Source organism: Filicampus tigris, chromosome 4 (assembly GCF_054856515.1).
Source record: "Filicampus tigris isolate MCC_2025a chromosome 4, RoL_Ftig_1.0, whole genome shotgun sequence".
Taxonomy (NCBI): Eukaryota; Metazoa; Chordata; class Actinopteri; order Syngnathiformes; family Syngnathidae; genus Filicampus; species Filicampus tigris.
The window spans coordinates 11,915,401-11,939,645 of NC_141220.1; the positions used below are offsets into that span (position 1 = coordinate 11,915,401).

The 24,245-nt window shown below is 40.4% G+C and overlaps 1 protein-coding gene across 5 annotated transcripts in view; it reads left to right on the forward strand.

Annotated features, from left to right (window-relative positions):
- hipk2 (homeodomain interacting protein kinase 2) overlaps positions 1 to 24,245 on the forward strand; it is a 102,203-nt gene that overhangs the window by 52,946 nt on the left and 25,012 nt on the right. For all 5 annotated transcript variants that reach the window (XM_086027823.1, XM_086027822.1, XM_086027824.1 and 2 more), the window contains exons 3-5: positions 19,595 to 19,718; positions 20,775 to 20,894; positions 22,710 to 22,796. In XM_086027823.1, the coding sequence (XP_085883949.1) occupies positions 19,595 to 19,718; positions 20,775 to 20,894; positions 22,710 to 22,796 (331 nt within the window). The remainder of the gene's footprint in view (positions 1 to 19,594; positions 19,719 to 20,774; positions 20,895 to 22,709; positions 22,797 to 24,245) is intronic.

The window sequence follows — 24,245 nt, forward strand, 5'->3', positions numbered from 1 at the left end:
GAGGTCTGGCTCTTTTTTGGCTCTCTCTTTTGTGCCGCTACCCTCCTCTCCCGCGTGCATAAGTCAGTAGCGCCCGTGCGTAAGATCGCGTAAATAAGTGGACCAAACCGAACGCTAGTGGACCGAACCGAACATGCCATACCGAAACGTATTAATGCACCCACGTGTACCGTTACACCCGGTTTTTTATATATATATATATATATATATATATATATATATATACTCCCCACCCCCCCCCCCCCACACACACACACACATACACACACGCAATATAGGTGTATTGTGGATGAATTCTCCATTGTTCTGGAAGAGCAGACTCATTGACTTCCTTGGATCATAGCAGTCACGTTCAAAACCATACATGTTTAGTGCTTCATATTTTTGTATGATTTCCTACTAAATTCTCGTTAGACTGTGTTGACATTAGTGGCTGTTTGTACAGCTGTATTCACATCTGTGTGGACAAACACAAACATTCAACTGTGCTGGGTGATTAGATTTCCAGGACATGGCCAGTGACTCGTATGTGTTCACACAGCCATGCAGTGTGCTACAAGGCAGATCTAGCTGACCTACAAACAGCCAGACATATTCACAAAGGCTCACATAACCCAGCAGGAAGACAGACAAAATAGAAAGAAGCAGACAGACAGACAGATAGAGACAGGCTCTGGGTGCCGGGAGAGACGGCCCTTTGAATGAACATTTAGGTTAGGCTGACTGGGTGAATGTGTCCAGCTTTGCAACTGCCCTCAGACATCGATCAAGTATAGAGCCCAGCAGTCATCCAGGACACGTCACATCGCTCACTGGCTGTTGTCAGCCCTCCTGACTGGCTCAGGGTCATTGTCTTGCTCTCCCAGAGGAGCACAGACCCAAGGACGTCTCGTCAGGCTGGGAGCGTCACGCCGCGGCCTTGTTTGTTTCGCTTGCATCATGCTCCACTGCACCGGCCCACAGTAATGAAGTGTATGCAGACACAACCCTTTGGTAGAACACATTTGCAAAGTCTTCATTGGCCTCATTTCATTTCCTTGGTTTGTGTTTCTCTTGCCCAATGCACCATGTCTGCTAAAAATGAGGGGGAGATGGTAAAGGAGAGTGGTTGGATCATTATGCTAATAGTGGGTGTACATTTTGATGTCTTGCTACCAGCATGAAGTGATTAGCATGGCTAGCATTCTCCACCTTTTTCCGCCACATTATCCCCCTACATGTCTCTCCATCTCTGTCCTCCCCCATCACCTGTTTTCTGCTCTCATCCTTCACCATGCCCTTCACTGCCCCCATCCCTTTTGGTCTACCTACACACACGCTTTGCTCCAAGAATATGAAAAACATTTGTTTTCCTCTGTCAGGCCGTGAGAGTGGGTCACGTGGTGTGCAAAGTGCTGATGTGCTGTTTTCTGGGTAATTAAAACATCCCTTGGTTGCTGAGGGGAAAAGAACCCCTCTGAACTAATGTTTAATTTGTTTCTGTGCTCAAAGGAAGCACTCCTTGCTTATTTTTGTAGCAATTAGGTGGTGCCAAGGCCCAGGCATTTCCTGTGATTGTTTGGATTTGCATACAGTAATGAGCAAATCAGTGCGTATCATGACTTTTCTCTTATTGCTATGATAGCCACGCCCTCTTTCCCCCATTGCTACACAATCTCTACTAGTGATGTGGCAAATGAACCTTTAGCCTCTGTCTGACACTTCTGTGTCTTGTGGCTCCTGGCTCATTTTCTCGGTTCAGACAATGGGCTCCAGTTAACCAGACATGAAATGTAACACAGCATTAAGCCAAGACCCAGCTACAATAGTCAGCCTGAGCAGTATTTTGCACGTGGCACATGGATGTCTGTGTGTAGATGAGTGACGAGATCAGTCAAAGGATAAACGGCTCGATGTTGGCCAGTATGTTTTGTTTGTTTCTGAAAGGAAATCATTAACTAGTTCAGCTTTTATTGTGGCAGCTTTTTTCTTTTTTCTGCACTCAGATGATAAGAGGATGGATTCACCTTGACTGTTTGACCACAGCGGCTCCACATAAAGATGCCAAGCTCGCTACCCATCACCCCTTTATTGAGATTTCAAGATATTAAAATTACAAGTGACTATTGCAGGACTCCCAGTGACAAAATGCATGAAATTAATAGTTACCGGCACTGTGTATCAAGTAATCACCTGGTGCATTGTCTACTCTTGTAAATATGCCACTCTTTTTTCCTCAGGAAAAAAAAAATAGTCGGTGATGACTGTTACTCTTCCAATTGTCACCGCTGAGTGGTAGAGTTTTGTGTGATTCCAGTGAGCACAGGTTGCATTCGATACACTCTGATTCAGTTTGTATTTCAAAGGTGTGTAACCAATGTGGCAAATCAGCATAGCTGATGCAATGCATTATCTCAATACAATAGTGCGACATCAAGCAGCTGGACAGTTTGTGCCCTTTTCTACTTCCGCCCTTAATAAACATAAAACAAATGTGGATCAGCATGCTCATACAGGCATTCAGAAAGTGTCAATTTGACAGCCCCGCTCACCTCTTAATCAACCTAATAATCGTATAACAGTACCTCCAACATACACTGTGGGGTGATTACTACTTTGGAAAGATAATTTGGGTCCCATCTAACTTTTGTTACTCAGCTTCACTGTCAAAGAGGAGGCCTATAATATGTGATGCTGTGGAAACAAGTAGGGAACAATTGCTTACACCTCTAACATTCGCTTTTTTTCAAAGCAAAGCAACCAAGAATAAAAGACCGTCTGAATAGAGAATAGCGAGCTACACATTCAAATCCTATTGTGGCAGAAAAGTAACAATTCCATGTCAGCCAGTCAATGAACAAGTGTGTCTCTCTCCACCCTTAAACAACCATTTCTGAAAATGAACACCTCCAGTTGAGTAATTTATCATCCCTGGCCACTCTTTGAGGAAATACATCATGCAAGTGGGTGTTTGAGTGTAAAACTAGTTAATTTTAGCTACCTACTTTAATAGATCACTATGTTGCCATGGAAAGGAACACAACACTCATACCAATAAATTACTATGCCATATATAAACTTACCTCTGCGACTCATCTTACAGTACTGTACATGAATGTCATTGAGTGATATTATACTCACACTTTCCCTATTCTGCTTTCATCAGATTGTTTGTGTTGGTGTTATCCCATTTGTGGGTTTTAGCGCTAAGAGCTGCAATATGTCTTGGGGGGCTGTTTAGTAGAGGGAGAAAGCTGGAAGAAAGCAAACAACAGGAAGGCACACTAATGGTGACATATAGAGTAAGCAGTTTGAGTTGATAAACCTGAGAAGAGTCTAATCTAAGAGACGGAGCTCATCTTGACTGGCACGGCTGGAGACGGTACATCCAGGGTCCCAACAGTCGGACGTAGCCTCCTGATCTATATTTCAAAGCAGATACTACAGAGGAATTCAGTAATGAGCTCCCATCTTCCTTTTTGGTGGAGGAAGACTCTCTTTGTGGAACTAATTGAATGTGGCACTGCGAGCACCAGGCAGCTCTTTGGGGGTTGTGCTTCATTTCAGGGGATCTGCTGAGATATAAGCCTGCTTGCCGCTGAGGTTTTGGTGTCGCAGGTCTGTTTCAGAATAGTGGTGCTCTTTACGCTCTCTTTGTGTGTGTGTTTGTCTATAACATTGCGCGTCCATCTGCACACATATTCCCATTTCTTCTATTGCCCGCTCCACTTGATAGACTTAGTTGTCCTTGTCAGCTCAGCAGAGATGCAATGTTTGTGTTGTTTGGGCTTTCTTGGCACAATGGAGGAGATTCTTTAATGGGAGGCGACTGTCTCTATTTACAGATATGGAAATGGCCCGAGACGTATGCAGTTAGACTGGCTTGACATTTGCTGAAATGATGAAACGTAGCCATCACTATTTACTGACATGCATGAATGAACTCTAATACACAGGCATCTGCACACACGTTGACATTCAAATGTTGAAATGTATCACTGGGTGTTTGTTTGGGTTCAGGTTTTCTGTCCATTTGGCCAGTTCACAATCCCCATCATGATGCTCAGACGGATCTCAGAGTATAGCTTTCATAGTTCAGAAGGCCTAATTCAGGTATGTCTATGTGCACTGATAACAAACAACATTTTAAATGTTGCCACTTGGTTGGGATTTCATCGCAAGGCTCGCACATCCATTGCATGGGTGTCCCTCGATTCATTAAAAAAAGCAAACATACTAACATGTTTTTTGAAAAAAAAAACCCCATGAATAAATTCTTACATTTTTGTGTGAGGAAAATTATAAACTTCTTTCCCCTACTGCATACTCGATGTTCGGCAACCACAGATTCACCTGTTCACAGATTAAAAAAATAAAAAAAAAGTTAATTTCAATATTCTTAAAAGAAAATTGAGGGGTGAGTTGGCTTTTGGGGAAATGCAAAATGGAGATTCAGCATAAAGATTTTTGGGGGTTCACAAAGACAAAAATATAGTAAAATTCCAAATGCATGTCAATGGACATCAGTGATATGTGGTATTTCGCTATTCGCTATTAACTGTAAAATGTCATCTTGATGAATTGATGGCAAAATGTAGTATTTTTTAGCATGACATTTATTTAATACATAATAGTGCTAGTTGGCTTATAGACTTGACTTATTGTTGTAAGCACTTATACTACACTTCACTTAGTGATTTACTTGTAATTTGTTAAAATTCAAGGAGCTGTTTGTCATGCTTGCTTTGTAGGGAAGAAAATATTGAAAAGTGACCCATTGTCTTAAAAAATGTGACTCAAAAACAGTGTGTGACTGCTTTTAAAGGAAAGGCACATCAAGTTTCTTGCTATCAAATGTTGTACGTACTTTGTATATTTGTTTGAGAAATCATTGAGAATTTGACCTGTTTAAACATTTAAGCCAGTGTTTACAACAATTTAACAAAATGTCAGATAAAGGAACCACTGTCTGGATTATTTCAAAAGCCCTGCTTGAAGTAATATTATTGGCTCTAAGCAAATGCTTTAAAATTAAACTCTAAGATATCTTACAAGAGGCATAATAATGATGATAATAATAATAATAATAATAATAATAATAATCAAAGTCATAATAATCATAATCATAATATCAGATATGTATGTATTGTGCTGCTTCTGAAATTGTATTCCAAATTCTAAACTGTTCCTTGGCATTTTCATCCCGAGCTTCTAGTTTTGGCCACTTCTGTTGAAATAATAACTGAGTGGAAGCAGAACAATGTCTGTAATGCAACATCTGACTCATGACTCTTCCACTGAATGTTAGGCAAGCCCCCTCCCTGTCCATTTTTAAACCCCGTTTGAAGACACATTTCTATCCTTTGGCTTTTGATCCGACCTGAGACTGACAGTTTTCGACTGTTTTCCGGTGTCTATTGTATGTAGTGTTTTGTGTTAATTTATTGCTTTCACTTGTTGTCTTATGATTATTTTGTTATTGTGTGTAAAGTGCTTTGTTACAGCTGTAGCTGTTGTGAAATGCCCTACATAAATAAAATTGTATTGTATTATATGAAGCAGGCAGCGAGAATGACGTGTCCTGTTTTGAGGTGTGCACAATACGGAGGCAGGAGGGAGAGAGGAAGGGTCGGGGACAGGGGTGGGAGCAGGCGGTAACAGCCACAGCAGCCCACTGGATGCCCAGCTGCAGAGCTGCCCTCTGGGCCCGCCAAGCCTGTGGAATGTGGCTGATGCGAGTGTGTGTTTGAGCTGGAGATAGCAAAGGCCTCAGGGATGCAGCTGTTAGCAGCTATGAGGTGGGTGTGCTCATGTGTATCCAAGTATACTTAGTATAAGAGAGGAAACAGATTTGTGGAAAGGCTCAAGCCTCTTGCCTGTGTCTTCTCTGCGCTTGTTGTGACCCTCTTGCCCACCCAGGCAATGACTCCCCAACCCAATGAAAGAAATAACATTGTGACTAATTTCCTGTTTGAAGGCACACTCTTTTGCATCTAGAATGTGCAACAGAAACTGATTAGTACAAGTAACCTGCCTCAAGGATCGGTCACATTCGCACTCAGCTGAGAGGAGCAGAGGAGTCAGGAGGAGATCACAACAAGCTTTTGTTCCGCAGATTCCCCATGCAGTTTTAAGCAATAGGGTCGGTTAAAGTGCATCATGGAGTTGAGGGACCACTCCCTTGTCCTCCCTTCTTGCTGTCTCAAACGCCCTCCCCTTCCTCCCTCTCCTTTTCCCGCCACTTGAGTCCCCATTGGTCCTATTTCTTTTCCACCAGCCAATGCTGCCCAGCGTGTCTAGGAGAAGTGATCTCAGTGGCTGTGCTTGGGGTGTGTGAGGTCAAAGCTGTGCTCATTTCGCACTGTGTCCGTTTGGAATTCATCCAGCAGCACCCTCCGCTGCTCAGACACTGAAGGGAAGAAAAAGGAGACAAACACAAAAGGGACAGAAACGTCCCCAGTCTTCAGTGTGTTTTGATTTCCCACCTTTTGAAACGGTGAATGTTTAGCTCTAGTTTAAGATTCATGATGAGCGCTGCTCGTAGAGCTCTTGCACAAAAGTATGTGCATGTAACTTAAACTGTACAAGGCTCCTCATTCACAAAAAGAATGTGTGTGGATTGTGAAGATGTTCTTGCCTTGTACAGTGTAATCACTTAATAAATCAAAATGGGGGAAAAGACACAATCTTAATCTTATTCTGATTATTTAAAGTGGGAGTCAACCCAAACATATTTTTTTCAAGAATATGTTCTATGCAGGCCCACTAGTTGAAACAAGGCATTCTGATGAATATTGCGTTTGTGGAATATGAGTTAAGCAGTTTTATCACCTCTGTCGACTGAAAATGACATGCTCAGGACTCAGGTAATGACAATCATGGCTGAGCTTCAGAAAGCGGGTGAGCTGTGATTGGTCGTTACCTCAGCCCTGAGCAACTGTTATGTCATTTTCAGGCGACAGAAGTCATAAGATAGCCGCCTGAGATGGCTAAAAATGGGTGGATTCATTTATATTCCACAAATGCAATATTAATATTCTGGAAAACAAATATGTTTGCGTTGACTACCCTCTTTAAAGTGAGTTTATTCATTGTTCTACTTTAGATGGACTGTGTACACAAATGTATGTTATAAACATGCTGCATAAACATGCATGTTCCCCTATAAGAACGCTTTGGAATCAAAGATATAATTACCTATGTTACACAACAATTTATAGTGCATATTCATTAATGCTCTGAAATACATTTCAATTATTTGTCAATTCCATTTTTTAAGATTACTATATATTCAATACAATGTTTTGTTGGCCTTTGAACTATGCACTGTATTGACCAGCTGTCTTATACCCTACATTAAAAATGCTGCTTTCAGTAAAATAACAGCAGTTTCATAGTTCTAGTTCTATCATTTTCAGTTTGAAGGTAGAATGATACATCCATATCAACCACTTTGCTTGTCCTCACTGTTAGGGTCCCTCAGAGAAATTAAGGTTGCGGCATCATCATCGCAACACTTCAACAGGGAAGTAAAAAAGGTACAAGAGTAGCTAAAAAAAACTAAAAGAGACATGGTAAACATATTCTGATAATAAAGTGGCGTAGAAGCTATCACGATGCACAACAAAAAGTTATTAACACAACACAATTTCAACCCTAGTGAGTTGCTGGGATTTAAAAAAATATACACAACAGACTCCAATTAGAATTTTGGGGGAAATTGCTGTCACAACATCAAAGCTGTCTCTCGGATTGAGGCCACAACAGCCAACAATAAAATGAAATGTTGCCCCTAATAATTGAATCTGCAAATAGGACTAGCTGGCAAAGAATACCATTGTTTTCCTTCAAATAACGACAGCATAATAAATACCGATTGTGCTTCCATTGTTTGTCATGATGGGCCTGATAGAAAATAATCTCTGCATATCATAAAATGAATGCAAACGATCATGGGGGTGCTATCACTGAGCGGTGATTATTTGTATGCCTTCAAATGACAACATCGCACCGTTTCTGGGCCACATAAATTATCTGTCGGGCTGACTGATAATTTTGAAGACAAATCATTTTATTATTGCACATTGCAACAGAAACAATTTTTCAGAATGTTTCAGACTTTGTTACATAATGTGAAAATGTTTCTGATTGTAACTCCGATTTCCTGAGCATATTTTCATATTCTTAAACACACCCTTTACGATACTATTTGCCTCAAGCAGACAGTCTTCTGATCAGGCTGTGAAGAAGGCGCCCGGTTGTTCCAAATTCTGTCATGAAGCCATAATAATCCTGTTGTTGTTTCTCTACGTGATGATATTTCTAATTCTTGTCAGGGAAGAATGCAGCAGTGTATGTGTGAAGGCAGAGAAGAGAGAGGGACATGAGTCTGAAGGAAAAAAAGGCAGAGGTTGCACCTCTCCCAAAGGACGTGCTGAAGGACGTGTGTGTGTTTGTGTAATTGCTTGCATACTCTGCCGCTATGCATGCGCTCACTGAACGCGACATAACAATGTAATAAGATCTTGATCCACTGTAAGTGCTGTGTTCGAAAATGCAATGCAAAAACTTCTCACTTTGATTCTCATCAGAGAACAGAATTACTTGAACAAAATGCGGTTGCAGTTTCCTGTACGTCATTCACTATTGCTACTGTGCAGTTAGCCAAGTTATTAAAATGCTATGAGACCAGTCACCCACACTGCACAACTACTACAATAGACATATTGTAAAAGTACAAAGCACTTGGACAGCGTCTCCACATACTGGACATTAAAGAAGTTATACCTCGACTGTCTTTCAATATATTTTATGTTTACAGTATGCAAGGTGTACCACAAATATATACCTATAAAACTTTCTAGAAGATCAATTGATCCTTTATTTTAGACTTCAACGCATTGGAATTAACAATGGCAGCCAGACAAAGTTTTGAACAATGTTTTTCCCCCCTAGAGTGCTGCTGAGGATTTTATAAAAAATACACTAAAAAGTTTTTTTATTGTTCAATTTCAAACCAGTGTGATAAAAAATATGAAATATTCCTTCAACAGACTTGGCACGCATTTCAGTGTGTATTTTTTTTAACACCCTGTATGCATGCACTGTATTCACAAAGCTGTTAGCAGTGATGTCTGTGAACATTTTTATAATGTTTACAGCCAGCATCAAAAACTAACCATTCACAATCCACAAAATTATAAGGCAGGGTGTGGCATAAACCAATCAATAACTAAATTTGGTGATCATAACTTTAGCTTTAAGGTTGATGTACATGTACAGGGCACAGATGTTCAGCCTTGGCAAAGGACTGCACACTACTGAATGGTCTTATCTTTGGTCTAGACACCTTTTTTGATACAGCTCATGCATTGCGTCTCATTACCTTATTCAGGTGCACTAATGTCGTGTCCATTGTAAGGGTATGATTAAGTTGGTCCCTGTCCGTGTATAATTAACCATTAGCCTACATGCAGCAGCCTGAGTCAGCTGTATTCATTTTTAGTCATTTTATTTACTAGGGGTGTGCATCCCTCCACAAAAGACTCGATTCAATATGTTTTTTTATATGTTCGGTGCAAAACAACTCAAGGACGGATCGATTTGAAAGTGGAAGGATTCGGTTCAGTTCGACTCAGTCAGATTACGATTCAATTTGCTATAGCATGGCTCAGTTTGATAGTGTATGATGTGCCAATTCCTTCTAAGATATATCTCTCCAATCAAAGATGATTCGATACATATCTCGATACATTTCAAAGTGGAACGATTGCATTCGGTTCGATTCGATGCACTCCCACCTTTTAAATCAAAACACTTTTTTACGGTCCAAATACTCCGCGACATAAATCTACATTGAACCCGTTACTTAAATCCACACACACACACACGCACAGTTTATACGAGTTCATGGGCTACTTTGTTGTTCTGTCTGCGGAGCCTGTTAAAAAAAAAAGTACAGGGGCTGAAATTTTGTGCTACTTGTGCTTAATTTATACTATTATTTTATTGTTTATGAAAGTACTTTAATTTACCTTACGATTATTTTAAATTATTCTTTAATTAGATGTAATTCATTTTATTGATTGGATGGACTTTAATTTCCTTGAATATGACTTTGTATTGTGGTCTTACTGAATGTTTTTTTTTTTTTTTAAATAAAAAATAAATGAGACGTTGCTACACTTACTCAGTACTTGAGTAGTTTTTTTCACCAAGTTATTTGGGAATTATTTGGATGACTACTTTTTACTTCTCCTTGAGTCATATTATCCTGAAGTAACATTACTTTTACTTGAGTAAAATTTTTGGCTACTCTACCCACCTCTGATTATTTACCATGAAGTGTGGCCTCATGTCATATCATGCATGGACACACACAAACTCATGCGCATACACACACAGGTAGAATCACGTCCGGATGCTTGTCCTGTCATAGAGGAAAGAAATGAGGAACGGCACGGTCAGGCCTGGTGTAGCTTTAGTTGCAGAGCACAGTGGTCTGGAGGCTTTGTCTTGAAGCCTTGAGACAAGATTTCATGTCACACACTTTTGTCGACCTAGTTAGGAAGGAGATGGTGTTACCGCCCCTTGTGACTGGGAGGAAGGAAGAGGGTGTAGAAATAATTAGGGGCAAGAAATATAGTACGTTTCCTCTCCTGAACAAGCAACTAATCAGTCGGCCTGTTTCGATAATTACTATATTGACTTATCATTTGATAAATAAAATGGAATATGAAAGTTTTTTCCAGACTTGATCAATTGATTTTTCCTTATGTCCTTGTTTACGTGCGCCATAAACATTCAGTCAGACTGCTTCTTTCTCTCTCCTCCAAGTCAACTTGCCTGGCGCTGTGGGAGGTGGGACTCACTTGCACACACACGACCACGCGCGCACACCCACACGGACGGTGTGAACTGCGTTGAAGCAGAGAAAGAAGAAACTAGTGTAATGGATGTTAGGATTTCCGATGACTGTAGTTGTACAGTTCCAGAAAGTTGATCGGCATTAACAGAATTAATTCCAAAGCCAAATGCAGCAGTTGTGGTGTGGGAATATTTTGAAAACAAGCTGAACGAGAGCCCGCTGCATCTCGAGTTCTGACCAGAACAAAGAGATCAGAACATATTACTCCAGTGCTAAAGGCTTTACACTGACTCCCAATCAGCTGTACAATATATTTGAAAATTCTGCTACTGGTCGATAACTCAAATGTTTTAGGCCTTGAACACATTAAAGAAATGCGGATTGAATATAAACCCATTATGGCTCTGAGATCTGCAGACTTGGGTCAAGTATTGGAGCCCAGTTCAACATAAATATGGTGAAGCTGCATTCAACTGTTACGCTGCATGCAAATGGAATAAGCTGCCAACACAAGTGAAAACAGCCCCATGGGTAAATGCTTTTAACTCCAACTTAAAAACGTTGCTTTTTTTTCCTCCAACCTTTTATTAAGGTCATCTAAACATCTTCAAATCCTTTTTCTTTTAGATATTTTAGAAACCTACTCTTATTTCTTTACTTTTTTCGTTTAACTGTTTTTAAAATTTCTGTTAATGTTTTAACGTTGTCAGTATATGTTCTTTAGTGAATTTTGTAAGTTACATTAGTTTTTCTCTGCCCTGCTTCTGATTGTCATGAACTGTTCTGTTTGTAAAACCTTGTAGGTGTTGTTTCCTTGCTTCTGTGAAGCACATTGATTTGGCTTGTGTATGAAACGTGCTTTAAAAATAAAGCTGCCTATTAGCGACATAAAAAAAACCCCATCAACAATACCATTGTTTACCGTGATAGTTTCTGGAAAAATATACTGTCCTGAAAAAATATTATTTTGATTAGGCCCAGTAGTGAGCCGCAGTAATGTCACTTGAATGTTTTTGTGTGTGTGTTGTGTGCAGACTATCTATTGACTTGGGGTCCATTTCACAAGCAGGTTGAGTGAAAACTCTCAGTCTGCTAACCCTGAAATGAGGGACATTTCAAGGTTAGCAGCCTCTTAAATGACCCTGAAATATCCCTTAATTCACGGTCATTTCAGGGTTAACAGACCAAACCTGCTTTGTGAAACGGACCCCTGGCATACAGCACTGTGACAATAAGCTGGCGAACCTGTGGCTTAGGCCACTGCATTTCAAATTGAATCTCATGATCTCCATTTGGTCCGTTAACACACAACGAAGAGGCTTTGTACTATCAAACCCTGACTACCCCACTGTCTCCAGACCTCTACTTGATCTCTTGGCTCTCTAGATCAATAGAATCGGATATATTGATGCAGTAACATTTTTTCCCCTGCCCCAACCTGTTCCAGTGTGGCTAAAAGAAACTAGACAGAAATCACAGTAATGCCTCAGTTTGCTGAAGGGGAAAAAAAAGCAAGGGATGCACAAATAAGCAAGTGATTCGATTTTGTTCAATTAGGCCATCATTTTAAATGACTTTCCGGCTTTGTGTCTGAGATGCTTTGATCGTGCATTTTGGTTTCAGGTGTACGCTATAAGTTTGGAACCTTCTTCTTCTTAAAGTGAAAGTCAACCCTATTTTTTTTCAAGAACATATTCTATGCAGGCCCACTAGTTGAAACATGGCATTCTGATAAATATTGTGTTTGTGGAATAAGACTCAATCCACTCGTTTTTAACCCTCTCTGGTTACATCACCATCACTTTTCCCAATTTGTCACTACTGTCAACTGAAAAGGACATCACAGTTGCTCAGGTGAGCCTCTGTGATGTCATTTTCAGTCAACAGAAGTGACAAAATGGCCGCCCCCTGAGATGGCTAAAAACGGGTGCATTTTGCTGCTTAACTCATATTCCACAAACGCAATATTAATCAGAATGCCATGTTTCGACTAGTGGGCCTGCATAGAACATATTCTGTAAAAAAACAACAGTGGGGTTGACTTCCCCATTAATCAATGAATCAACCTTACTCGCTATGCTTCCAACTTTGTGGGAGCGTTTGAAAGTAAAAGGGCATTTATTTTTCTGGATGGATGAGTTTGGTGTGGAAGATCTTGAGAACCTTGTCCCAACCCACATAAAACGGTTTCTGGATGAATGACAATTGACAAACAGACACTACTTGGCAAAAGTGCAAGCTGTTGCAAAGGTTTGGATCATATTTTCACGTCCTGTAATTTCATTATAAAAGCTCCTATTTTAGTCCAGAGACTGTGTTTTCCAGATTTGTCAAAGGGTCTGTACTGTCTTGCCTGTACGTATGTATGTTTTGTGCGTGATGCTGTTTTTGTTCATTGGGCTTTTGATGATTTGTTGGCAATGGAGCCAAATGTGTCATACACTTTAATTTTGCGAAGTGCCTCAGTTTAGCATCCTGCTTTTACAAGCAGACAAATTCCATCTGCCTGACTTGACCGCCTGTGCCATCTCTACAGTGCATCCTGCTGTCTCACTGCTCAAGATGCCCCCTCCTCCCACCGCCTGCACTGGTGATGCATCTCAGCCTTCCTGACAGGCACACCAGCTGGTTAAGCTGGTTGACTGACTGCTTGTGGGGATCTGTTATCGTCTGTTTGCATTTTTTGTTTGGCTTTACTCCGCAATAGCTTGCTCGTTGTGTGGCCGTGCATTCCCTCAGGACTTGTTGACAGTGAATCGTGATTGTGTGAATGGGGCACGGCTTTTATTTTGAAGCATCAAAGCCTTGATTCAACACTTTCCTAAAAAAAATGTACTGTACTTTTAAATAACGCATTTGGATTCTTCAGAAGCCTGGCTGTATGCAGACAAAAGTATGACAAAGCTGGACACGTGCCTCAGGGTTTGGTCAATGTCTGTCTGGCCAGGACTGGCTCTGCTAATGACGTCTGACAGTCAGTCCACTAACATAATAGTGTTGCAAAAGGCTTAAGGCGTTCTCTGTTTTCCCTACATCTGCTCTCAAGCATCACTCCGTGACACATTCCCATCATTAACCAATCAAAAAATCCTTTGAAAAGCGAATAAGTGACCGATTGAGTGAGTCCCCAGACTCCCGACCTACAATACATGTTCAAATGAGTGTGACCTGTACTTTTCCCAGCAGGGTGCTTGAGAGAACCCACCAGATGTAAACTGCATCCAATACCAGTTCCCATTGGTATAATATTTCCGACAGTCCCAATACTTGAGTCCACAAACCTCATGTAAAATCTTGTCTTGGCTACAAAAAAAACCTGTGGCTACACTGATGATAGAACTTCAGCTTGTACAGCAGGTAGTGGCTCTGTGCATGCTAAATACCTCATTATGTTAAACACGTGAATAAGGAAAGATTGAGGGGGACTCAGAACTTTCAGTACTTGACTCACTGTTCTCCATAGCAGCTGGACTATACGTCAGGCTCTGTTGGCTCAACCAATGAAAGCACGTGAGCTCAATAATTAATACTTTACACCAGCAGATAATGATAAATTTGAGCTATTAACTGTTTCTTTTGAACAGTTGACACATGTGGAATTATACCTTTTCCAGCCCTGTTGCAATTAGCCTGCTATTTCGTGACAGCTGCATATTTAATGTGATGTGCCTATCACATCACTCTGCCACCCTTTCTTTTGCATGCTTTTACTTGTCTTGCTGTAATACACTGCATGATACTCCGCTGGGACTGCTTGTACTTTTACAGGTAAAGCAGTGGCTGCCTTGTCAGCACTTTTGCTTTTGCGTTTTTCTCAGGGTGAGGAAAGGAAAAAGGAGAGAGAGGGCTTATTTTCAGGACCTTGAGCATCGGGAATGTCGCCCTTGCTAGGAGAGTGAGGCAACATTTCTCAAGGTCTCTGTGAAAAACTGCCTTGTCCAGACTACACTGTCAAAAAAGTTCATAGAAATTACGGTAAAAAATAAAAAGTCAAATAGCAACAGTCAAAAGCCGTAAAATCTAAAATTGTATGTCACCATAGTAAATACTTTTAATTACCGTAAATCAAGTAATAATAATGAAATAATTTTTAATAATAATTTTTACAGCGGTAATGTGCAGAAAATACTTATTAAATACGTATTATTCCCGTGTGAAAGAAAAAAAAACGTTTTGTACCGTAAAAGTAGAAAATGTTTTACTCATTTCTTGGTAGTTTCGGCAACCATAGCTGCCAAAATTTTACTATTTGGCATGGCTCAGTGGTAGAGGGGTAATTTCCCACCCCAGAGGTTGTGGGTTCAATCCCTGGCCGTTGTGACCATGTCGAAGTATCCTTGAACGAAATACTGAACCCCCAGTTGCTCCTGATGCTGTGTATGCATCAGTACGTAAATGATGTACATTGTGTGAAGCGTATTGAGTACCGAACATAGAAAAGTGCTGGTTGGTTCGGGTAAAACATTGTTTTTTAATAAAGTAAAACCTTTTTTTTTGCGGTAAAATCTTGAATTAAGTACATTTCTGAAGTGTAAAATGAACAGTAGCAGTACATTTTTTACCGGAAATGTTGAAAATGTGTTACCGTCAATCAACGGTGGCTTTTCGGCAACCAGATCTGCCTGCGTTTTACCATAAAAACAGCTTTTTTTTTTTCCAGATTACGCCCTCCCCCGTTACCCCTTTCAACCACCTGGAGCGGATGCTCTCAGAATGGAAATTGCCTGCATAAATGTGCATTTACATGATCCCTGCATCTAATGTCTGGCACGTACACAATTCCTACAGCAATTGCCGAAGTGATGAGAGCAGGTGGAGCAGTTGGAAAGAGTAGAAGCCTAAGCGTGTCTGGGAATGGAGTTGGTTTCTGGAAGCCACAGGTGCGCAGTAGGGGATGGAGGGCCAAACATTGATTTCACACTCCGCCACCACCATGTATTATTGCTAGAAAAAGTGTTTCTCCATGGTATGCATTCAGCAAGACTGCGAAGGAACCTTCGGGGGCATGAATATGTAGATGAATACCCAGTGAGAGCCAGGAAGCCATTCATAGCACAGACCCAAGCTTGTTCCATTAGGCAGGGGAAAGGACTCTGTGGAGTGAGGGTAAGAGTCAAAGCGAGGGGAGGAAAGGGAAAGAAGAAAGCAAATACTCGAGAGGACAGTTAATGATGGCCTCTTTTCCCATGAAGTGCTTTTTCTCGTTACCGGTGGCTAGCTGTCTCTCGCTCCGTTGCTGTTATTTACATCCAGTACACATGCCGCTCACTTAGAACGGCCTGACTGGCTATTTGAATAAAACATACTTACATTAGAGCCAATGATGAAGTCTTTGAAGCTGAAATGAAAGAGATCTAATCCATTACCATAGATTGTCTGCCTTGTCTGTGTGTGTGCATGTGTGTGTGTGTGGGTGGGTGCGCGCATGCATGGCTGTGATTGTGAGTTTCTAATGTATGTGTATAAATGCTTTAGGCTTCCAGGGATCCATCAGTCTCCCGTCTGGACCCAAACTAAGCGAAGGTCAGCCTGATGGATACATCCTGACATGCACACAGCCTGTGAAGTCAGCTGTGTGTCGGTGTGTGCGGGTGGGGGTGTGTGCGTGGGGGTGTGTGCGTGCGTGTGTGTGTGTGTGTGTGGGCTGGCAGGCCAGCCAAGCACAGGCACGGTTCAGCAGAGCAGAGGGCGGAGAGGCGGGTTTGAAGGGGTAGTCTGGCTCTCTATGCCCTAGTTTGAAGGGGTTTGAAAGGGGGTTTAGCTGGCAGAGAGGTTCTATGGAGGAAGGGGGTGAGGTAGAAGCAGGGGCGGGTAGGGGTTTGCTAGACTGACTGCGGGGATCGGTGAGGGGGCTAAGAAAGGGTCCATTCATGACTGGTGCCATCTCTGACTCCCTAAGGGACTTGGTCTTATCAATGATCGAGCCAGCTGGGAGGATGTGAGCATGCAGTCTCTTGCTCTGTCTTTTCCATGCACTCTTTCTTTTGTGAGCACCATGCCTCAAACCCAAACACTAAGGATTTGTCAAGGCACGTTGAAATCCGAAGAAAGACCCTGACCAAAAGTATGCACAAGGGGTGCACTTTATGAGGCATATTTCTGCACCATGAGAGAGCCCAATGAGAGGTACTGTGTGATGCCATCTGGAGATGAATTTGAAGTGGTGCAGATGAATCATCGGTGTTAGACAAATGTCAATTTTATCACCAATTGTAACTGAGCACTTCAATATTGGTTCTTGCCAGGTCAAAAGAGCACTGACAGACAATGTTGTGTTGGCTTAGACAAGGCTTCATGTTCATTTTGTTACTTTAGAAGGTATTAAAGTGGAGTGGAACACAAAAAAAAAAATCAGGAATACTTTCTATGCAGGCCCATTAGTTGAAACAAGGCTTTCTGATAAATATTGTGTTTGTAGAAAAAGAGTTTATCCATCCATTTTCAGCCATCTCTGGGGGCGGCCATTTTGTCACTGCTGTCCACTGAAAACGACATTGAAGTTGCTCAGGGCTAAGGTAACGACCAATCACGGCTCACCTGTTTTCTGAAGCTGAACCATGATTGGTCGTTATCTGAGCCCTGAGCATTATTTAGCAGTATTTCCGAAAGCAGTGGTTAAATATAGCGTTAAATATGCAGCGTTCTTGTAGTCTTGAAGCTTTACTTCACATATGTGCATGGAAGCATTTTACTAATGATGAAACACTGATCACCTCCAACAGTTCCATTCATTTATGGTGGCTAGCTTCAATAGCTTTGACGTTAAACATAATACCACAACTGTCACACCTCAGCATATGAGAGTTAAAAGGGAAGTGAACCCAAATGTATTTTTTCAAGAATGTTCTATGAAGGCCTACTAGTTGAAACAAGGCATTCTGATAAATATTGCGTTTGTGGAATAAGAGTTATCCACCCATTTTAGCCATCTCTAGGGGCGGTCATTTTGTCACTTCTGTCGACTGAAAATGACATCGAAGTTGCTCAGGGCTCATTGTAACGACCAATGGCAGATCACCTGTTTGCTGAAGCTGAGCCATGATTGATTGTTATCTGAGTCCTGAGAATCTCTGATGTCATTTTCAGTCAACAGAAGTGACAAAATGGCCGTCCCCTGAGATGTGCAAAAATGGGTGGATTTTGCTGCTTAACTCACATTCCACAAACTCAATATTAAGTTTCAACTAGTGGGCCGCATATACATATTCTTGAAAAAGATATTCTTTTTATTGTTTTCTTATTCATATTCTTCCGCTAAACTCACTTATCTAAAGCAGCCTCAGTCCAACATGGATTTGTAAATGGAAAACATTATTCCATGCAACAAACAGAGATCCATCCACTACATTATGCTGTTGTCCATCTCAGATTTAAACACGCTTCTCTGTTACTGCTGGTCTCACCTGCTTGCAGTCTCTTTGATGCCTCTGCGGAAGATCTTTCATTGTTGTCTCTGATGGGCCTTTTGTGTCTGTATCTTTGTCAAGTGGTGTTGCAACTGCTTGCTGGACCTTTTTGTCCTAGTGCCTGCTCCAATGCTGCCTCAATAACTAGCCTCTTTTTAAACTTATTTTTTTCCTTTTGCTATAACTTCCTTTTTTGTTTTGGATTTTTCCTGTTGCCTGGTTCATATATTGGGCCTGTTTGACAAATATTGTACTTAATAGAAAATGAACGGGGTATATGAATGGGGTATTTTAAAACAAGTTTGAAGAATGAATGCTGGAAATGTGTAGCTTCTAATTTGATATGTTTATGTTGTTGATTTATTTCTAAATTCTTATTTTGGTGTACATGTACATTATCTTAAACCAATATGACTCCTCTTTCTTATAATCATAAGTATGTACAGTTGTGCTCATAAATTTACATAATCTTAAAGTAATTTATGAGCATGACTGTATATATATATCACCATTCACCACGAGTTGGCAGACATGCAGCTGTGCTCAGCACAACTGTATCTCTTCTACTGATCTTTGTGCACCTCTGTATGTACTGGGAAAAGCTCATGTGAGAAATTGACACAAACATTTTCAAACATTAATGGGGCCAACTAAAAGATAGAATGAATCTCAGTGCATGCTCGAGAAAATATTTAATTGGGTGCACAGTGGTTAGCATTTCTGCCTCACACTTAGGAGGAGGTCTGGGTTTGATTCTCTTTTGGAACATCCCTGTGGGGAGTTTGCATGCACTCCCAGTTGTTGTGCCACTTTTCTCGGGATACTTGTCTTCTTGCTCCTTTTCTTAATGCTTAGCCATTAGTTGGGCTTTGTAATTGGTCCAGGGCAGGCTGATCTGAAGATAGATTCATAATGTTTCTACATAAAATTAAACATACAGTACATTATTACAAAAAAAACAAAACAAATATAAACAGCCCTTTTGTCCTGACAATAGTGTGTAGTTTTGTCCAAAGATGCTGCCGTTAGTTTGTATTTTGGGGAATATTGCTCACTTTCTTGGACAGCTTCCTTTTCTTGTTCTGAATTTTTACTTACTGCACTTGGCGTCTCTCGACAAGCTCACATTAAGTGTGAAAATAAGCTCTTTGCATGGCTGGCACTCCTGTCACACTTGTGTGTGTGACATGAATAGATTTGTCAGTCACAGAAGAGTCCTATTATGGTAGCACCAATTTCATCTAATGTGATCACACTTAATATAATGAGAAAAAGTGAGGGAAAATCAATGGTCTTATTTTAAAGTCTGTTTTTTAATTTAAGTTTCTTCTTCTTCACACAGAGCTCCAGAAATCATCCTGGGCCTGCCGTTCTGTGAGGCAATAGACATGTGGTCCTTGGGCTGTGTGATAGCTGAGCTCTTCTTGGGATGGCCACTCTATCCTGGAGCCTCGGAGTACGATCAGGTTGGACAGATGATTTTTTTCAGGGTTGTTTCCGATTATTATGAGTCAAGGAGGCCAATAACCAATATTTGGAGCCGATATTTATTTTCGGGAAAATGAATATTGGTGTCTAAATATGAAAAAAAACAAAAAAAACAAACTCCAACTCTTAACTTTGCTGAAATGTCTTTATGCATATGTTTATTGAACAACGTTAAAGATTTTACAAAACATTGAAGTTTTTATTTTTTTTCTAATATTTGACAAACTTTGTTTTAAAATTGTAACAAAAAGTTCAGGGAGCTTCCAGAGTCAGAAACATGTCTTAAAAAGTTAAAGTAAAACGTAAGTAGCTCCCTATAGTTTTCTACAGTCAATAATAAAGTTTTCAAAAATTTCAAAAATAATTGAAATGTTAAACTTTCACTTATCTTTGTTTTAATTTCAAAGAAAAATAAAAGCTGCAGAGAGTTTCCAGGGTCAGCAGCATCTCTTTTAACTGAAAATGTAAATAAATACTTTTTTTATTTTAATTCACATTTTAGTTGGATCTCTTATGAGCCAAATAAAGGCTAAATCCCGAATATCGGTGCCGATAATTCGCCCGGCCCGGGGTATTAGACCCTCAGTTGGCTTTACATGCCTAGTTATTTGGATGATTGCCCACACTTCAGATGCATTCATACATGTGTCCTTGTCAATGTTTTTTTTTTTTTTTTTTTTTTTTTTCAAATGCATTGCTTCAATCCCCACAGCAGCCCCTTATGAGTCTTGCACGCCCCCGCTGTTTATAGGAACATATGCCACAGTGTCACTTGTCCAATTAGTGGGCCCCTGTGCTCCAGAGCGAGACATTGCTGAATTCCCTCAATCAGAATCAATGGCAAGACCATGACAGAGTTCTGCTTCAACGACAAACAAACTTGCCGGATTCAACGCAATTCATTTGTGAATCATTGCTTCTTTTGAATTGTTGTTTGCATTCTTGGAATGTTTCCCCAAATGGTCTTTCTTTGTCCTCCAACTACAGAAAGAACATCCTTGAAATGTTTTTTTTTTTTTTTCCCTGTCTTAAAGATCCGGTACATCTCACAGACTCAAGGTCTGCCTGCAGAGTATCTGTTGAGCGCAGGGACAAAGACCACAAGGTTCTTCAACAGAGACCCCGACTCCACATATCCTTTGTGGAGACTTAAGGTAAACGCCAATTCAGTTTCCTGTTTGAAGCGAATAGATTAGAAATTGACTTTTATTTTTTGTTATTCCAGTGTTAGCACCCATACCCATTTTACGTACATCACACAGCCATAAAAGCACATGATAACATTTTACAACACTTATTGCTTAGAGGGGAAGTCAACGCAAAAATGTTTTTAAGAATATGTTCTATGCTAGCCCACTAGTTGAAACAGGGCATTCTGATAAATATTGCGTTTGCGGAATAAGTGTTAATCCACTCGTTTTTAGCCATCTCAGGGGGCGGCCATTTTGTCACTTCTGTCAACTGAAAATGACATCGAAGTTGCTCAGGGCTAAGGTAACGACCAACCACAGCTCATCTGTTTTCTGAAGCTGAGCCACGATTGGTCGTTACCTGTGCTCTGGGTAGTTGTGATGTCATTTTCAGTCGTCAGAAGTGGCAAAATGGCCGCTCCCTGATATGGCTAAAAACGGGTGGATTTTGCTCATATTCCACAAACGCAATATTAATCAGAATGTGTTGTTTCAACTAGTGGGCCTGCATAGAACATATTCTTGAAAAAAATATGTTTGGGCGGACTTCCACTAGAAATGTCTGGCCAACATTTTGCAGCGATGATAAGTGAGTTAGATCACTGCGCAAAGTCCTTTTATACAGACCATGTGAGAGATTTTCAATGGTGCTAAAGTCGAGAATGTCTCATTCTTCTTAAAGTACTGTTTCAGAATTTGTGCCAATGGCTAGTTATCGTTGTCATTAAAGCAGAAAAAATATGGAAATAGGCTTGCTTGTAGGTGGTAGGTGTGTTTATCCACGAGACCATAAACATCCTGAAAACCTTTTCCGAATCTGCCTCATTGTCAAGTGCTGTTCAGTCCTAAAATTTAGATATTTAATTCTGTGGACGTGAGTTGGAAATGGTAGCTAGCCATGAGTTTAAGCAGAGGTGTTTCAATGATAGCTGATCTCAAACATTCAAGATTTATTGATTTGTTTATTTTATTCCTGGTACATGATTTCTGACCTCAATCCCCCCAGATTTTACTGTATTATTTAGTTCTTAACCCAACTTGTCTGTCTTCTCTGCCTATGTGTCTGACAGTGCGGTTTATGCAGCATGTTATGGCTGTGGTTAAAAGAAACATGACGAGTGTTTGAACTTTAGCCTGTTGAACATCATGTGGAAAAAGTCACCGATTAGCTTTATTATGAACTCATGGTGTCTTATCCAAGAACAGTCGTGTTGATGTGCAGATGATATTTTCAACTTTGTGTATTCAATCATAACTGTCCTTTGTTTATACATACAGTAATTACTTCACCTGCCTGTATACCCGTTTCGAAGGAACGGGCATTTGACAGTTCCTCAAAGGGGAATTAAACTAATGTTCTTCATTCTGAAATTTGAAATGTTGATATTATTTAAATGACATGAAATTCCATATATATTGCAATTTTGATACTCATTACTTCCAGAATATTTTTACCATATTACCAGATAAACATGTGCACATGCAATCATACATCACATTTTTGTTTTATAAACGCAACCTGCATGGGTTGGTGAGTCCTCCCTATCTCCTATTGTGACAAACTCTGTATATTGGCTCATGGGTTTGCATTCATTTCCCCCCAATCATAGGACGTTAGATGAGTGTTTGTGTGTGTCACCAGGGTTGCTCAGTGGGCAAGCTGTGTCCTGCTGTACATCAGCAACAAGAGGCTATAATGAGTCACATATAAATAGTGCAGGTCTAGAGGGGAAGCATGTTGAGGGTTTGAGAGGAACATCTGCTTTATGTCTCCCACAGACTCCTGAGGACCACGAGGGAGAAACAGGGATCAAGTCCAAGGAGGCGCGCAAGTACATCTTCAACTGCTTGGATGATATGGCCCAGGTATGTGGTTGCAATGTCACAGAGCACAACTCGTAACAGACATGACGGCTAATAATAATAATAATAATAATAATAATAATAATAATATCATGCATTTACACATCCCGCATTTGAGTAATGGTGTTATTTCATCAAATATCTAATAAGCACTTTGATTCCGTTCATCTCACCATGGCAAAAATCGTAAACTTAGCTTTGTGGTGTTTCCCCTACAACTAAGGATTTAACGATTCATTCAAGCCCCGGTTCGATTCGATTTTCAGTTCCCGATTTCGATTTGATTTGTTTTTTTTAAATCTTTTTTTTCCCATTAATATTAATGACTCAATTAAAAAACAAAAGATGTTTTTCTTTTAACATCTACATTTTTTCCTTTTTACAAACAATAATTATTTTGTAACATACAAAAAAAACTTGTTTTAACTACATTTTTGTCTTATCAGCGTTTTGTTAGTGCCAAAAGTAAACATGAAAAATAAATGGATTTGACTGTTACCATTACAAATCCCTTTTGTGATCAACATTTCAATATCCATTCTTTTATTTATTTATCTTTTACATCGATGCACATTTTGAGCAGTTTAAAATCAATTTTAAATCGATTTTCGACCAATCGTTACATCCCTACCTACAACAGTGGCATCCTTTGGAGTGGCTCTTTTTTGTATCCCATTTACAACTTGAAATAAGTATCGGTAACGCATTTGAAATCCTGATCCAACTGCATCGGTAATACTAAAGAGGTAAATGGAAAAAGTTGCAAACTCTTCACTTGTGTCGTGCTCTTTGTTACCAAACATCCCCCAGGTCATCAGTGGGAATTTGTTGTAATGATTCGTTGTAACAACAGGAAGTGACTTGCAATGAATCGACATATACAAAGAACATGACTGCCATTTAACCAGTCTTTATATAATGTCATTTTCCCTTACGACGGCCAGTGAACTCATCCATCCGTGGTGGGAAACTTCACATGTAGCAATGACATTTTGATAGGACATGGCTGACACTGAGATGATAGCGAGTATTTGTTTGCTCTCGCTCGGCCAAATACAGCTTCTGCTACCAGATTCGACAAAGGGAATGGAAAGTTACAATATTTTTCCCAGGCCCTTTTGCCTCTCCGAGAGTCCTGTCTGATCACTACGCTGCTTGATTCTGCCCCTGATAACAACAAAGCTGGTGAGCTACTTGCTTTGAAATATGCTCATCTTGATGCACAAGCAGCTGCAGCCTCTGGAAACTGGCCATGTGGGTACATGCAGGTACATAAATGAAGGGGACAATTATGGCTGTCCAGTAGGGCCCGTGGCGGCTCCGAGCCCTGTCTGGAATAACACGCTCTCGGCCCGTACAAGATTTTATCTCTGCACGGGCTTGTTGAATGTACAGTTGCCATGCAAACATGTACATGCAGCACATAGTTCCGTGAAAGCAACCTGCACGGGT